A 17,406-nucleotide genomic window follows, 5' to 3' on the forward strand; every position below is an offset into this window, starting at 1 on the left:
GTCTGCAAGACAATGCTCACTCCTACATGCTGGGTAAGAGGCAGTCTCACCCCTCACCCTGTGAGACAGTCCGGGGCCAGGGTCTGTCAACCAGTGACAGCTCAAGTGCCAGACTGTCTGACACCTCCAGGCTTCCAGGTGCCTGTGCCTCCCTCAGTGTGCCTCCTCTAGGCTTTGCTTCACTGTTTTGTTGTCTTGAGTGCCAGGTCTGGAGTCTGCCCTGGGCCTACCCCCCACATGTGCAATAGTGGCTCAGTGCAGAACTCAAAGCTGCACCATGACCTGGACTCCCACCCCGTAGGTCCCCCTCCTGCTCCAGGCACCTTTTAGACCTCTCCTGATCTGCACCTAGAGAAACTGGGCTTCGTTAAGTGTTTCCCTCTCTTCCTGCACACTTGGGTCTGTCATAAGCTGCTTATTACGGTTGCACCGTGTCACTGGCCATTTGTCATCTCTTCTCTGATAAGCTCTGCGTCATCATGAAATGAAACTCGGGGATCCACATTGCTGCTGTGGGACTGTTTCTAAACCGATAGCCATTCACAGGGAAGCAGTGCTATCTCCCCTGTCAGGTTGCGTGTCCTCCTTTGGCTGCTGAGTTTGTGTTGTTGGTTATATTTCTTTGTTGTTATTGGGAAGAGAAAGAAGGGTACATAGCAATAAAACACTGGGGAAAAATACAGTTCTGTCTGGGGTTCTCTTCCTGATGCTCTTTTCCTCAGGAAGCAGCTGTTAAAATGAGGTCTTCTAGCTGACCCCAAGGCTGACCCAGAAAGGTCCTCCATCTGTGTCTCAGCCGGAAGGAAAGAGGGCCGTGCTTTGTTCATTCGTTGCCTCAGTGTTTGGGGAGTTTAAAACTAACTCTTGGCTTCCCAGCAGAGAATCAGTGAGTGAGATTGAAATACACCTGTGTTCACAAACAGGCACAGTAGTCAAAGCTTAGTACCACTGGCTAGAGGCTAGAGGCATGTCCCTTGTTGGGGTTCTCAGGACCCTACCCTACAGGCCCATCTAATCCCATCAGTTGGCTTCTGCCAGGGCTCAGACTTGAAGACCCAAACCTCCAGTACTCGAGAGTAATGTCATTCGGTTGATTGATTGTCTTTTTACTGAGACACAGTTCACTGTGTAACCCAGGCTGGCCAGGAACTCATCAGACCACATTGGCCTCGAACTCACGGTACTCCACCTGCCTCAGCCTCCCCCAGGCACTGGATTCCTGGGCATGTTCCACTGTGCCCAGCTCAGAAGTGACTGTTGTAGCTTGTTGCTGAGCCTAATCCAGTGTTTTCTGTCCTTAAAGATCCCCGAGGAGCATGACTTGGAGAGTCAGATCCGAAAAGAACGTGAGTGGCGGTTCCTGAGGAACACTCGAGTCAGAAAGCACGCGCAGCAGGTCATCCAGAAGGGTAAGTGCGCATCAGCCTCCAGGGCACTGTGCGCTTCTCATGTACACTACAGCACTGACTGGAGGGCAGAGGAGGCCACCTCAGGAGAGGGCTTCTCCTCAAGGATGTTCCTGCCCTGGGGTTTCAGGAGCGGCAAGTCTCTTCAACTGGTGACCTTCAGAGAAGCACCACTCCTGTTTGGCCTTTCCAGAGAGAGGCCTTGGGAAGGAAGAGAGGCCTTTCCATGCCCTGGGAAGCCACACCTCACTGACCACCTGCATGTCCTTTCCCTGTCACAGAAGCCAGGCCCTGGCTTTTGTTCACCTTGTCTTCACTTGGTCCTTGAAGTGACCATGCTCCATTCCTCCAAACCTTGACAACCATGCACTCACCAGACCTTTCCCAGACTTCAAAGCTTACCACATTCGCCCCCTTTCATGTTTTTGCTTCGAAGCTCATGGGGGAGGTGTTAGTGATCTGCCAGGTACAGTGTGTGTGCTGCTGGGGAAGGCTCCTGTGGGAGCTAGCTCCTGACAGCAGATTGCATCCTGGGTGTCCCCGGGCCTGGAGCCACACAGGGAACAGGGCCATCCCACGTGCGACAAGAATAAGGGCCAGACTAGCTCACCTTAAGCCTCTCTTGAGGAGTGTGGAGTGAGGCTGCCCCCACCACCCAGAATGCCATTCCATAGCTCTGCTTGCATGAGAACGAGAGGTGGGCCATTTCATGTCTCCAACCAGTAGCCAAGTGGTTTTTCTCACAGAGGTAGCCATGGCAATGGGTCAGTGTGGCTAGGCTCTGGCCTTCACCCCTGTTCCATGACTCTCTATCCTCTGAAATTTAGAAAATAATGACCAGTTACTTGTTAAATTAAGGCTGAGGCGTCAGAAGTCAGACTGTCTCTCCACTGAAACAGAGGGCCATGCCAGCTTCAGCCCCAGGCCTACCTCACTGAGTACCTGTATTTCTTGCACAACCCTGTGTGTGTACCCTGGGCCTATGAAGCAAGCCCTTGGGAGCCTGTGGCACCAACAGTCACTGCTCTGCCGGCACCTCATAACTCAGTGTGCAGCCCAGCAGCCACCGCCCAGGTGTGCACAAACATCCAGCTCACAGCACCCTTCTGCACTCCCCTACACAGTGTCCTTAGATCCCCAGGACTCCAGGCCACCTAGGCACTTAGTTTCCTGACACAAGCTTGGAAATTGGATCTGGCCCACACCGTAACATGTCTGGAGGCCTCACTAGCTGGCATTTCTATTCAAACTGAGGCCTATGTTCAAAATACAAAGTCTGATGGGGCTGGAAGATGGCTTGGTAAGTAAAGTATTTGCCACACAAATGCGAGGACCTGAGTCTGAGCCCCGGAACCCACATGTAAGAAGCTAGGCACTGTGAAGGGCATTGGTAATTCCAGCAGGGATCAGGCAGAGACAGGCTGTCCTGGCCAGCCAGCCTTGTACACGTCTTCTGAAGAGCAACACCCAAGGTTGGCCTAACACATATGCGTGCGCACGCACACACACCGCCCCCCGAGCCATTTTATCTCCTTACCTGTGTTCTGGAAAGAGGAAGCAGAGGATGAGCCCTGTCTGCAGAGCAACACACCTGGCTGAACTGTTTTCTCAGTGCTGCCATCCTTGTGTAGCATAGGCATAGGCGAGGGGTAGGAGCCTGGCTCAAAGCTACCCAAGAGTTGGTTTCTGCCAACACTACACCCACTGCTCTGCATAGAATCACATTTGGGCCTCCTGGCTAGTCCAGAAAGCTTCCCCCTGTCAACCCAAGAGCTGTATTCACTGGTAAAAGATAGATGTTCCCTGGAGCACCCTCCCAGATTCACAAAGGTCCAGGCAGGCATCTGGGGCTAAGGCAGATGGTGCGGCAGCTGTGAAGTGGTATGAGTGCTTCTCTGCCGTTCATTCCATGCCCACAGCTGCCTGGGCTCTGCACCCTTAGCTCCTGCCGAGCAGGGGTGTACGCACCCTCAGCTAATGTGGGGCCTGTGTGTCCTTCACTCTGATTTTTTTCTGCTGCTTCCCACACTGAAGACCCTGGAACCTCAACGGGTCTTGAGTGGCAGTAGCCACACCCTCCTTTATCCTGAAGTCCTCAGCACTCTCCTCAGACTCTGAATGTTGCTACTTACAGCTAATGAGTATTGGTCAAAGGCATGTCAGTGTGTAGCTTTGCCCAGAGCTGTGAGAGCCCAGAGCTGTGGGCGTGCTGGCTCAAGCCGCCCCTTTCCTCAGCGTGCGCTCGCAGCCCTTCTCTTTGGTCCCTGCTCTAGCTCTTCTCTAGGTAATGTCAGTGTCCCTGTAGATGAAAGCCTCGCTCCCGTTGTCTCTTACAGGCATCACCAGACTGGACGACCAGATATTTCTGAACAGGAACCCCGGCGTGCCCTCCGTGGTCAAATTCCACCCCTTTACACCATGCATAGCTGTGGCCGACAAGGACAGCATCTGGTAGGCAAGGCTCCGCTTCACCCTGGAGTCTTCCTTCTTCATGGCCCCTCCTGTGAGGCCCACCCCATCCTGGACCTCACCTGGGCCTCACACAGGCCAGAGAGGGATTGCTCCCTGCCTGTTCTGCAGGAGCAAGTGGGTGACAGAGAATCCCCAAGAGAGAACAGGGTTTTGTTTTTGGGTTTAGTTTTGTTTTACTTCACTTTGTGTGCATTGGTGTTTTGCTTGCATGTGTGTCTGTGAAGATGTCGGAACTCTGCTGACCCATCTCTCTAGCCCTGAAAGAATGGAATTTAATTTATACTGGGTTCAGACCTGGTGCAATGAAGAAACTGTCCATTTTAGCAAGTTCATAGTTTATGAAATGCATGTAGATCTATCTTCCTTTTTTTTTTCACCTCTTTGTTTTGTTTTTTAAGTTGTGGTAAATTGTGTGTAACAGGAAAGTGGCCATCTTAACCATTTGGTGCCGGTGAAAGCCAACCCCACCACCACCTCCAGAATGCTGTCATCTCCCACACCAAAACTACAAGATGAGCATTAATCCCTTCCCTCAGGTGCTGTCAGCCAGCCCCATCCTCTTTTGTCTCTGAACCTAATGGTTCCAGGGACCTCGTGAGCGTGGAACCTGCTGGCATTTGTCCTTTTGTGCCTGGCTTCCTTCTTTGACGTCATGGTTCACTCATACTATAGCATACATCAGCATTTCCCCCTCTTCAGGGCCTGGTAATATTCTGTTGTCAGGATCTCCCACACTGTGCTTGGCTGTTCAGGACACATGGGTTGTTCTGTGAACCCTGGAGTAGGAGTATCTAGCTCTGATTGCAACCACCCCATGGGCATGAGGCAGTATTCCACTGGGGTTTGGATTGTGTTTCCCTCATGACTATCTTTCTGTCACCTCTCTTATTCCTTCAAGCTTTTGGGACTGGGAAAAAGGAGAAAAGCTGGACTATTTCCACAACGGCAACCCCCGCTACACCAGGGTCACTGCCATGGAGTACCTGAATGGGCAGGACTGCTCCTTGCTGCTGACAGCCACAGGTGAGTAGGGCAGCCGCGACCCTAGGCCTGGGGGCATGGTGATTCTCTTTGTCCTTTTTCTCACAGGTCCTCATCATTCTGAAGTGTGAAGTTTGTGAGGGAAAGGGCTTGAATACAAGGCAGGATGCCAGTCAGGGCTCTGGGACCATCTTTTCAACAACTCCCTGGCCCATCCACAATCTGGAAATGCCATGTCGGCCTCTGCCCTCCTAACCTTCATGGTGGACCCAGGGGAGCTCCAGATAGCACAGGAAAGCAAGGGAGGACATGAAAGGTCATCATGTCCACCAGGGCCCATGCTGCCCCAGCCTTAGGCCCCATCCGCTCCCTCCTCCCATGGCGGGCGCTGCCAGACCAGGCCCACCTGTCTTCTGCAGGTCAGCTTCCTTCCTCCTGAAGGTGGAGGAGAAGTGTTTCAGAAACAGGGTGGCTCACTTAGTTTTCTTGCTTTGTTTTAATTTTTCCTCTGAAATGTCTTACTGTCATGCTCATTTTTGAACAATAGTCTCCAAGCCACTCCCCTGGTTGGCAGTTGGTTTGGTTTTTGCTGTGGTTTAAGACAAGGTCTCATGTAGTCCAGTCCATCCTCCAGCTCACTAACTAGCCACGGCTGACCATGAGCTCTGATCCTCGTTGCCTCTATCTCCCAAATTCTGGAATTGCAGCTGAGTGTAACTCCACCCATGCTACACAGTACTGTGACTTGAACCCAGGGCTTCATGCATGCACGGCAAGCACTCTGCCGACTGCATCCCCAGCTACAGCTGTCGCAGCACTTTAAAACCGTGAGTTCTGGATCAGGGGATGGTTTGGTGGTGCGGTGCTTGCCTAGCACCACAGGCTTCCCCAGCACCACAAAAACTAGAAAAATAAAACCAGACCAGCACTGAGGACCTCCTGCTGGTGAGAAGCTGTTGTCAGGTACAGAGGTGACGACAGCAAGGCTAATGAGGTGTCCTGAGACCACTGATAATTCCCATGTCTTGAGCAGTGGTTTATTGTTCACACTTGAAAAGGGAAACAACTTACAGCAAATTAATCTAACCACCTGACGGTCCAGCCCTAAGTAATGCAGTTCATAGCCGGAGGCAGGAGTCACGGATAGCAGCTAGAGGTGGCACCCATGGCTCTCCATCTATACAGCAAGTATCCCAGTATACAGCAAGCTTCCACATCAGTGGTACCACAGTGAGTGGTGCTGGTTGTCCTGCAGTGCTCCTGAGAGTGATGGAGGCTAGGTGGTCACAGCTTTAGTTGTGCTTATCCAGGTCAGACAGTGTACCAGACACTCACCGATCACCAAGGCCAGAGCCAAGACATCCTGCTGGGATGTGTGGTCACTGGAAGGGTCACTTGTTTCTAGAGTATGTGGTTCATGTGTGTTGAGGTTCACTGGAGACCAGCATCTGCTGAGCTGCCTGCAGTTTGGGTCTTTATGGCCTTTCAGAGGCTTCCCTTTTCCTTGCAGACTCTTTAGTGTCTATTTTTTTATTGGTGTGGGCTGCCAGCTCCCCAGGTCATTGCTGGTTACACCCAGCAATTGCTGTAAGCATCGCTGTGCTCACTTCAGAGTCAGGGCATTCCGGTGACAGAGTGTTAAGCAGGAGTGCCTCCATCTTGTTTTAATGTCCACTACACTGACAGAATGCTTCATTTCCCCCAAAGACACTGTCTAGCAGTGCTACCTCAGGATGAAAGCCAGTCCTCTAACCAATGGCATCAGCACTCTCCAGGAGTGACCTGTGCTCAGTGGAGTTAGGGACCCTCAAGGCACAGCTAAGGAGACCAGTCATGGTCAGATTAACAGTTTCATAAATGGGAGGAAGTGGAGAGAGAAGGGAAAGGCATCAAAGTGGCTAGAGTCATCCTCTCAAGAGTGAAGCTACAGAAGGGCCCAACCCCAGAGATAAGGATCATCTGCCTCTTTCTAAGCCTGAGAGCAAGGCAGATGGGGTCTTGTGGGTCTCAGTCTGGAGATCCCAGCAACCGTCCTCTCTGACCTTTGGCCAGGCTAGGTATGCAGAGCACCAACAGCAGTGTGGACAAGGATGAAGGTCCAAAGCTCTGTGCTCTGGAAAAACACATTTCACATAGAGACTGAACCAGAGGGAAGAATGGGGAAGGTGATCCAGCTTGCACCCTGCTTCTCTGCCAGAAGGAGAGAGTGGTCTGTGCTGCTGGCTCTGGGAAGGAGAGGTGGCCTTGCCACCAAGCTGCTGACATGTGGCCTACAGTTTCCAGTGCTACGATCTATCATGGCCCTGTCTTCCTTTACAGATTGTTCAAATCAGAATAGCAGGAGTAGGCATACAGAACACTGCGGCTGAGTCTTAGACAGGACTGGGGCACAGCCTCTACGGCACAGGCTAATTCTGCCTATCTCCTCCCCTAGATGATGGTGCCATCAGAGTCTGGAAAAATTTTGCTGATTTGGAGAAGAATCCAGAGATGGTGACTGCGTGGCAAGGGCTCTCAGACATGCTACCAACAACACGAGGTGGGTCAGGACAAGAGGCCATCATGAACTGTGAACAACATAGTTCTGATGCCTGCAGGACACATAATCACTGCTGGGTTCCCCCAAAGTCACCTAGAGATCTCCCCTGGAAACCACAGAGTGGGCAGCCCTCACGGGTTCCAGGGCTCCACCATGTTCTCTTGGTGGAACTTCTCATGCTTGGAGAAGTTCTGCTGCTGCTGAGCATGGAGGCTGGCATAGTGTTCTCTTTGTGCCAGCTGCATGCTTGCCCAGGACCACTGAGTAGCGATCTCCTGGGTGGAGGAGTCTCGACACATTCACACCTGCCTGGGCGGGCGGGACCTGTGACCTCCAGAACTTCGGGAAGGGAAACCTGAGTGGCCTGTGGTTTCCTTGTGGAAACCACATGTGGTGTCAGCTCTCCCAAGCAATGAGTGGGACTGTGCTCTGCCCTCCCTGACTCATGCTCGGGAGGTGCTCTGCCAGTGTGGGCCTGTACCTCCTGCAGCAGTGAGGGTAAGGGATGAAGAGAGCCTGTACACATGAACCAGCTCCTGCCCCATGGTTTCCGCTGAGTTAGCATCCCAGGGTACTTCAGCCTCTGACCATGCCTGTGTCTGCGCCATCAGAGGTGTGCCTGGCATACAGAGCTTGCTTTATAGACACTGTGCTCTGAGGAAGGTGCATGGCCTCGTGGACAGAGTGACCTTGGGAGAATTCCTGAGAGCTGAGCTGTGTTGCCCACTGGCCATGTTCCTGCCTGGGTCCCTCAGTACTGGGATGATAGCACGTGCTGTTACACCTGGCCAAGAGCGAGGCTTCCTTGTACTTGTCTGCTCTTGCTCCCCATCTTGGTAGTCAGGACATTCTCTTCCGAGTCTCCCTGACCTAGAGGGTACAGGTGGCGCATGGCCCATGGCCCATGTAGAACCCCTGCTTTTCCTAAGAGAACTGGCACCTGGGTGTTCTGACTTGGCTGGAGGCCACTGAAAAGTGACCTGCTATTTGAGCCTCGGAGTTACAGAAGATGTATGTGGTGGACAGAGATTCTAAGGCCCTGTAGTCCATGATCGAGTGTCGTGGGTGGGTGGAGTGTGTAAACAGGGTCTGGGCGAGCAGAGTACAAAGCATTGTTGCACCAGCCTGGACTTATGTGAGTGAGGGAGTGCCCAGGATGACCCCATCTTGCCTGAGCTGCTGTCTGACAGTGACCCACTGTGTGTCCTCAGGAGCTGGGATGGTGGTAGACTGGGAACAAGAAACTGGCCTCCTCATGAGCTCAGGGGACGTGCGCATTGTCCGGATCTGGGACACCGACCGGGAGACGAAGGTGCAGGTAACCACTCCAGGCTTCATCAAGACTCTACGCAAGGGCTGCAGAGATGGCTCAGTTATGAGCACTGTCTGCTCTTCCAGAGGTCCTGAGCTCAAATTCCCACCAACCACACGGTGGCTCACAACCATCAATAACATGATCTGATGCCCTCTGCTGGCTGCAGCTGCACATACAGATCACTCAAACGCAAAGTAAACACATCTTAAAGATTCTCCACAAACTAGATCCCACCCTCACCAAAGAGAACCGAGACCTGTAGCCTCCAGGTATGCACCGCCAGTGACTGCGCCCAGCTCTCTGTGTGCAGGGAGGCGGTTGAGGACATGGCATCTGCTGCCAGGAGAAAAGCTAATCACCTCTGGATGTACATTGATTGTGGTGCTTTGACCCTGAACTGTAGCATAATTAAGCCTATGCTAATCCAAATTATTTCCAAATATTGTTTTTTCCATACAAATTAGGGAATATTAGAAATCAGTAGGGTGAAATATCTTAAATGAGAACAGTCAGTTGTTTGACTGGTATCTCTTTTCTTACCATGGAGTGCTAGATACAGAAGGCAGGGCTTCCCTGAGCTGCCTCTAAGCTAGAGCTCAGCCTTATTTCAACCATCTTTTCTTTTCTTTTCTTTTGTCTGTTTGTTTTTGTTTGTTTCGTTTTGTTGTGTTGTGTGTTGGTTTTTTTTTTGTGTGTGTGTGTGTGTGTGTGTGTGTGGTTTTCAAGAAAGGGTTTCTTTGTGTAGCCCTGGCTGTCCTGGACTCACTTTGTAGACCAGGGCTGGTCTGGAACTCATAGAGATCCCTCTGCCTCTGCCTCTCAAGTGCTGGGACTGGGATTACAGGCACATGCCATTTTCAAGATTGCTTGTTTTTAGTCACAACCTTGCTGTGTGGACCAGTCTGTCTCTAATAGAATACGTTGGTTTTGCCTCAGATACCTGGGCTTCCTCGCCAGAATCCAGTCACACCTACCTCCTTCAGGTCCAAGGCAGAATTATAGACACTAGGCACAGTATAGGTAGCCAAGGGGCGTCTGTCTTCCTGATGCCCAAGTGAGATACAGAACAGACCTGGGCTTCATCCTTCTCCAGCCTGCCCTGCCAAAGAGGAGGCATGGACAGGTCATGGGCACCTCTGCCAAGCAGGAATGACAGGAGTTGACAAGACTTGAGGCCTGTCCACCAGCACCTGCTAGAAGCCTCCCTGGCATCCTCAAGCCCCACAGTGCCACCAAACAGCTGAAGTTAAGCACTGCTTTTCAGGGTCCCTGCACCCCTGATGGTGCTGTAGGGCCCTGCAGGTGCAGCGCCATCTTGAGTATCATCATGTCAGCTGCAAAGGCAGGAGTGTGGCTCTTAATGCAGCCTCCTCCACTCACCTCGCATTCCCGTAGGTTCCTCTCAGGCTCACCCCACCTGATTAGAAAACACTTTTCCCTCTGAGGCGCATTTCCAGCTCCCATTCCTTCTTGCTTCCATCCATCACCCCCTGCCCTTCTGCAGTATTTATGGCCACCATGGGGAGCAGAGAAGCAGTTCCTCAGCTCTTCCCTGGCTAATTAAGGGTTTGAAGAGACAGCTAACGAGGCTCCCTCCCTGCCAAAATGTGCTTCGTCTTTCTTTTCAGGAAAGGGAGATGTTACTGGAAAGTTTAATTGGCACTGAGAGCCAGGCATCCCCACGGTAGCCTTCCAGGCTGTGCCCAGGCCCAGGCTCACAGGCTCTGCTCCACCTAACTCGTAGGCACAGGCTCAGGCCCAGGCCCAGGCCCAGGCCCAGGGCAGGCACTCAGGCATGCCTAACGCCCTGTGAGCCCTGTGCTAACCTTGTCCCAGTTCCTCAGCCTGAGAGACGTGGATCTGTCCACAGAACACACTGCTCCAGTTGGAGGCTTCTCACTGCTGTCTCCTTGGGTTTAGGACATCCCCACAGGTGCTGACAGCTGTGTGACAAGTCTGTCTTGTGATTCCCACCGCTCACTCATTGTGGCAGGCCTGGGCGATGGCTCGATTCGTGTCTACGACAGGAGGATGGCACTCAGTGAATGGTAACTTCCACACCTTCCCTGTCCCTAATGCTATTGAAGCTCCTTTCAGATGTCATAGGCCACCCACAGCCAGGAAAGGGTCCAGACTGCGCTGTGAGCACGAAGGGTCCTCAGCAGTGCGCAGTGGCACTCTGGCCCCAGGCAAGAAGACAGCACCTCGGCCTAGAGGGACAGCTCAGTGGAGCCAGCCTTCAGCCTCCCACTGCCTGGCTTGTGCATCTCCACTCTCTGTCCTTCCCTGGCATCACTTGTCTCATAGCCCTGAGTCCTGCCTGTCAGTGAAGGTCTCTTCAAGCTGATCCCAAAGAAACAGAAACAGTGGCCTTCCTAGCAAACTGCCATCTAAGGCAGGACCAGGAGGCCTTCTGCATCCCAAAATGGCATCAGGACTTCTAGGCCAGACTGGGGAATTGGAGGCCAGAGAGATGAGGGGAGTGGCCTAGTGCAGCCTAGCTAGTGGCTCCATTTTGGGTGGCTCAGCCTAAGGGCAGCACTGCTAGGTCCAGTTCACACCACTCCTCCTAGCCCACCCTCCCTGAAATTCCCTGAGTGATGGGGAAGAGGAGCTGTGCTGGCCTGTCCTGATCACACCTTCCTCCTGTAGCCGGGTCATGACCTACCGAGAGCACACAGCATGGGTGGTGAAGGCCTACCTGCAGAAGCACCCTGAGGGCCACATTGTGAGTGTAAGGTAAGGAACAAAATATGCATGAGACATTTACTGTGAAAACATTGCTTTCCCTCCATTTAAATATATCTTTGGTATTTAAGCAGCTAGGGACTGCTGGCATTTCAGGGCAGTAATTGACTCTGCTGTGTGACTGGCCAGAAAGGTCAGAGTACAGAGCAAGAGTGTGTCCGTGTGTGCGAGCACACATGCACAAGTACATACGCATATGTGCCACCAGAAAATCTGGGCCACGCTGAAGGAGCTGGGTGGGCAGGTGTGTTCCTCCTGGCAGCACGTCGCCACGCAGGCTGACTGCCCCAGCAGACTGCCTTGTCGCCAGCCTCTGCACATAAATTCAGGCCTGCTGCTCAGTAAATACTGTGCTGAGAGCAGCGAATCTTTATTTGCCTGTTAAAGAGACAGCAAAGCATGATTTACTGTCACAAAGCCACCATTTCTTCAGAGAGATGTTCTTTTTCCCCTGTCTGGCATAAAGCAAAGCGTAGTGACTTTTGGAATGGACACTGAAGCAGAAGTCTATAGGCCTAGGCAAGGTGACCTGTCCACCCTGAGGGGCTGTGCATCCACCAGGCTCCCTCTGCCATCCTTTTCTGCCCTTGTGGGCTCCACTTCCTGAACTCCAGCTCTGTGGGATACTCTGCTCCTGTCCCTCCTCTAGCCTTTTCTTCAAGCCTGATGTATCCTGCTTTGTGGGAGTGTGGCAGCTGCTTTTAGTCAATCCTAGCTAGCCTTTTCCTGCTTGAGAGGGGCAGCCTAATGGGAACCCTAGCTGCCAAGGCCGGTGGGGTGACAGGATGGACGGGCTGTGGGCAACACCTGGAAGGCCCTTGGTGGTGCCCTGGGGGTCTCTATGGCTTTGGCCTTACCAGCATGCCCAAGGGCATGAAACTTCTCATGGCCAGTGCCGCCATCCTCCAGGACCAGGTCTCCCCTGAGGAGCTCCAGGTGGAATCCCTAACGTTGCCCCCAGCAAGCATCACTGTCGCCCTCTCTTGCAGTGTCAATGGAGACGTGCGCTTCTTTGACCCTCGGATGCCCGAGTCTGTGAATGTGATGCAGATTGTGAAGGGGCTAACAGCCCTCGACATCCACCCCCAGGCAAACCTGATCGCCTGGTAGGTACCCTGCCTCCTTGCAGCCCCTCCTCTGCATGGAGGGCCCTTTCAGAGTGCACTGTTCTTGGCTCTGTCCTCCACAGCGCCTTCAAATGGACAGTTTAGAGAGTGTAACTATGCTCCTATGAAATCAAAACCCAGCTTTGACCACAAACACCTGCCCTCAAAGCGCCTGTGGGGACAGGCCTGCGAGCAACAGATGAGTAACCACTCCAGTCTCGGAGTGACACAGGTGGACCTTCTGGCCTGTGGCCCACATGCTGCAGCTGGCCAGCCCTAGCCAGCCCCTTGGCCCATCTTTCTCCCGCACCCTAGGGAGACAGAAACTCCTATCCTGACTCTTTCCTCCCTGCCGCAGTGGCTCCATGAACCAGTTCACGGCCATCTACAACGGCAACGGGGAGCTGATCAACAACATCAAGTACTATGACGGCTTCATGGGCCAGCGGGTCGGGGCCATCAGCTGCCTGGCCTTCCACCCACACTGGGTCTGTACCTCACTCCTGGCTCCGGGGGGGAACCAGGGAGCCCAGCCCTCCTTCCTGACTCCAGGAACATGAAAACTGAGATCGCTAGGCTCTGCCCGCTAGAAACCAAACCCAGTTCTTAATACTCAGGTGAAAATAGGCAACACAAAGGGAGAAACAGTTAGTGACCTCTGATTTTGGGGATCCCCATCCGTTCTGGTAAGGGAGCAATAGAAGACACCTGTGTCCATAATTGTCACTCCTGTGGATTGCTGTGTTGGTTACAAACTTGCAGACTGGGGTCACCAGGAGCCTCTGTAGCACTGCTGAAGTGCACAGCATCAGATTCCCAGAACTGTCCCAGTGGGACAATCCTGAAAAGAAGCTGCAGGGAATTGTGGGTAGTATGCAAATCGCCTGTAATGGAATTTGGATGATACATCATTTCTGCTAGAATCTGGCAGTTAATGACCCTCCTTCCTGTGCCTGTGTGGAGCTCAGAGGTGTTACAGTGGTTAATGCCCTCACACACTAGTGCTGAGCACAGACTACAAGCAGCCTGTACCCCTCTTCTCTAGCCCTAGTGCTGAAGCACAAGCCTGCACCCCGTCCTCCGGCCACAGGGCTGCAGCTCTCCCTCTCAGAGGCCCTGCTCACGTGCTCTCTGCTCTCTCCCTCACAGCCTCATCTGGCGGTGGGAAGCAATGACTACTACATCTCTGTGTACTCTGTGGAGAAGCGCGTCAGATAGCAGCACCAGACTCCTGCCAGGCCGCAGCCGCCTTCTGCTGTACATAGTGAACCACGCTGCGCTGCCCGGGAGGCAGTGCCCACCCACCTCCCACCCTGCAGACCTCTGCTCCTGACTTGGCCACGGCCAACTGAGGAGGGGGCTTGCACATCTCTCTTTCTGTCTTCACTGTAATGTACGAGTCCAGAGCAGGGGAGGGTTGACGCTGCTTCCTGGAGAGAACCAGCACCCAGGCATGAGGACCTCCTCAGTGCATCAAGGTCCTTCCGGCCCTGTTTTCTGTGGAGGTTTTACAAAGGGACACATTTGGTTTTTCCATGTGATCAAAGCATTAGTTACAGACAGAGCCCTGTAGAAAAGCTGTGTTGGGGCTCCTGCGGCTGTGGCCCAACCCCACTGCCCTCTCATGGTGTGGGCAGGAACCCCACAGAGTAGGCTGGCCAATGCTGAAAATGGAAGCAAGCAACTGAGGGAGGAGAAGGGGGTCCTCTGCTGCTCCCTAAGGGGTGGAAGTCTGAGCCTGGCCCTCCTGGAGAACTGAGGCAGCCCAGCACACCTCATCACTGGATATGTCGTGTGAGGAAAGGGTCCCTCCTGCACAGCTGGGCCTCTGAGGTCCAGTCTGGCACCCTCACATGAGCTGGTTGCAGGAGAGGGTTGTGTGGCTCTGGACAGATGAGGCAGATCTGCGGAGTTCTGCCTCAGCTGCCAGGCTCATCATTGTCACGCGCTTCTCTCCCATAGGGCGGTTACAGTGGCCACCACCCCTGTCTCCTTGCTTGTGCCACACACAGGCACACACGCATGCAGACACGCAGCCTACCCATCCGTGCACATGTGTGTGCCCTAGTCTTCCTGCCTGTGCACACTTGGGCGCACATGCGTGCAGGCCCACAGTGCCCCCTTCTGCACATACATGGGCGCTGTGGCCTGCCACACAGTCACATGCTGCCCTCATCACACAGAGGTTCAGAGACTTGACTGGCCCCTCAAGGCGTGTGGGCATCAACAGCTCTGTTGATGGTGTGACTGAAGGTACATGGTGCAGTCTGTGCTGTGGGAGAGTTCAGCCGCATCCTGGTGTGCCTGGCGTGTCTGTGTGCACATGCAAGTGAGGACCAAGGACAGTCCAGCCCTGGATGGACACAGCGTGGCTGAGAGGTTGCACACAGGACACAACACAATGATGTTTTGAAAAGCATTTTCCATTTTCTCTGGGAATCAGGATCTTTCAGAGGAGGACAAAGTGGTTTAATGAGTTCTGCCAGCAGGAGCCCAGGGACACAGGTTGGGTCAGCTAGGGCAGAGGCTGGGTCCCTATGCCATGCTCAGCAGACCTGTTCTAGCCAGGACCATCGTCCATGTGAAGGGATCCTGCAGGCAGTGCTGGGCTGACCACAGGGCCAGATGGGGCTGGACAAGCGGGACAGGCGACCCCGGAAATGTACTCTCCCACCAGGAGGTCCTCTGGAGGAACTGTCATCCCTTTGGCTGGGCCAGACAGCAATGTGGAGTCTGGAAGGCCTTAGAGCCACCTGTCCTCCTTCCGCAGAGGGCTGCAGTGGGTGAGTGCAGCTCAGCTCGGTACTGTGCACCGGAAAGGCTGGGGCTGCCTCCCTGCCCTGGAGCCAGTGTTTGCGTCTTGCCCACGGGCTGGGCTTTCACAAAGCTGATGCGAAAATTCAATCATGAAGCTAACCAAGGCTCGAGAGAGCACTGACCTAGAGTTCATTGTCTCTATTTATTTTACCAAAATGAGAGTCAAAAAGGACTGACAAGACACGGAACTGCAGTAGAGCTCAGAGCAGTCAGTGACAGCAGCAAAGTGTTAATAAAGAATAAAGCCGGGAGAAGAGCCTGCCTTCCGCTAGCTGAGCATGTGGGGGTGGGGGTGAAGGTTGGCCCAAAGGGTCGAGCAGTCATGGCTTCTGCTTTGCCTGGTCTCCTGGGGCCGGGACGGTCTTGGCTGTAAGTGAATGCCCCAGGACAGGGCCGCTGTATCTAGCCCTCCTGGGCCTGGGTAGAAAGGAAGATGTGGTTGCCATGGATACCTTGCGGCATCGTGACTGGGATTCCTGTGCCAGCTCAGGGCTTGTCATTAATAAGGCTGCCCCGCACTTACCCAGCCCAGCTTCACGCGGCCATCCGTATTTTCCTGTGAGCATTGTTGCTTCTCTCAACAAGACCAAGTACTCCTGCAGGGGAGGGGACCGTGCATCCACTTGTGGGGAAGAGAGGGTCCCAGTTGTGTGACCCTGTGAGGGGCAGGGAGCAAACTGTCACATGCCCAAGGATCCTGTGAGTGTGGGCCTTCCCCCGAGGGAGAACCGTGGGGCTCCCCGGCTATCTGATGCTGGTCTTCATACCACTCGCTGCACGTGTATGTAGCCCGTCTTAGGTCTCGGCAGACCCGTGCCTCCTGCTCACAAAAGGAATTGGCTTCTTGGTTCATGCTGGCCAGATCCGAGCCCACATGTTTCCAGAGAGTGGAAGGACACCTCAGGTGTAGGGCAGGAGTGTGGAGCATGGAGGAGACTTCAAAGAGGGATTCAAGCTGTCTCTCCCAACCCATATACTGAAGCCCTGATCTCCCCCCCCCCCCCGGCACCTCTGCATAACAGTATGTGCAAACAGGGTCCCTACACAGGTCATCCGTTAGAAGGAGGTCATGGGTGTCGGTCCAGCTGTCCTTGTGAGAAGGCAATAGGACGGGCCCACAGTGGTAGCATGCAGGCCCAGGGAGACTTCTTGCCTCAGGAAGCAGCAGTCTGGACACTCCAGTCCTGAGACTTGGACCTCCCAAGACTGCTTGTCCAGTCTCTACTCACTGCTTGTGGTCACTGGCCACAGCGGTCTGGTGTACTGAAGTTGCTAGTACTGCCGACCAGTGTCCTGCCCCTGAAGCACGCTCAGCCCTGCTCTGTGCCGTGTCTTAGAGGTGGGCAGTAACTGCAGGTGTTGTGAGCCTCAGGCATCAACTACAAAACGGCATGGCACCAGGGAAGTATCCGTGGACCTTGTGTGGAAGAGCCTTTGGCACGATGAAGCCAGCAGCATCCTGCGGTCACAGCACCAGCTGGGACCAGATCTGTGAGTCCTTGGCTGAGAGAAAGAAGGGCCTCTCTCCACTGCTCGCTTGCCATGGCTTTCCTCTCCAGTGGTCCTCAGACAAAAGTGCTCTGCTGCCACCCATGCCCAGGCCTCTCTTTGCCCTGCCTTGTCCTGCCCTGCCCCCGTGAGAAGGAGCCTCACGATGCCACCTAGCCCTCTGCCTCAGCTACTCCTAGGCCCACTTTAGTGGCCTCCATGTAACCTGGGCATGAGGCTAGGCTGCCAGCCGTGGTGCTGCTACAACAGTGGCGAGCTGGGAACAGCCGTGGGGCTTCCTTATTGCTTCTTTGGGCTCAGGAACACGTGTTTACACAAGTCACCCATATCCTTGTATGACACCAGGGGTCACACACACCCCACTCTCTTCCACCAGCCTGCACGCCCACCCCCTTCAGTTGTCCATGTCAGCCCTGACCCATGAAGGTGGGCCGTTCAAGGGTGCCAGGGGAGAGTCTGCTCTCCACCCCAGCCCGTTCCTTCCACCCTTCACATGGCAGGATTGGAACAGAC

At 53.9% G+C, this 17,406-nt stretch overlaps 1 protein-coding gene across 1 annotated transcript in view; it reads left to right on the forward strand.

Moving 5' to 3' along the window:
* The window catches only part of Rptor (regulatory associated protein of MTOR complex 1), a 238,570-nt gene extending 222,935 nt beyond the window's left edge, over positions 1 to 15,635 (forward strand). Inside the window, exons 24-33 of the mRNA XM_055592285.1 lie at positions 1,304 to 1,409; positions 3,743 to 3,857; positions 4,777 to 4,901; positions 7,294 to 7,398; positions 8,610 to 8,716; positions 10,634 to 10,761; positions 11,366 to 11,452; positions 12,451 to 12,567; positions 12,926 to 13,055; positions 13,717 to 15,635. Of these exons, the coding sequence (XP_055448260.1) occupies positions 1,304 to 1,409; positions 3,743 to 3,857; positions 4,777 to 4,901; positions 7,294 to 7,398; positions 8,610 to 8,716; positions 10,634 to 10,761; positions 11,366 to 11,452; positions 12,451 to 12,567; positions 12,926 to 13,055; positions 13,717 to 13,785 (1,089 nt within the window). The 3' untranslated portion in view covers positions 13,786 to 15,635. The remainder of the gene's footprint in view (positions 1 to 1,303; positions 1,410 to 3,742; positions 3,858 to 4,776; positions 4,902 to 7,293; positions 7,399 to 8,609; positions 8,717 to 10,633; positions 10,762 to 11,365; positions 11,453 to 12,450; positions 12,568 to 12,925; positions 13,056 to 13,716) is intronic.
* The last annotated feature ends 1,771 nt before the right edge of the window (positions 15,636 to 17,406 follow it).

Source organism: Psammomys obesus, unplaced genomic scaffold (assembly GCF_907164565.1).
Source record: "Psammomys obesus unplaced genomic scaffold, mPsaObe1.curated_primary_1811, whole genome shotgun sequence".
Taxonomy (NCBI): domain Eukaryota; kingdom Metazoa; phylum Chordata; class Mammalia; order Rodentia; family Muridae; genus Psammomys; species Psammomys obesus.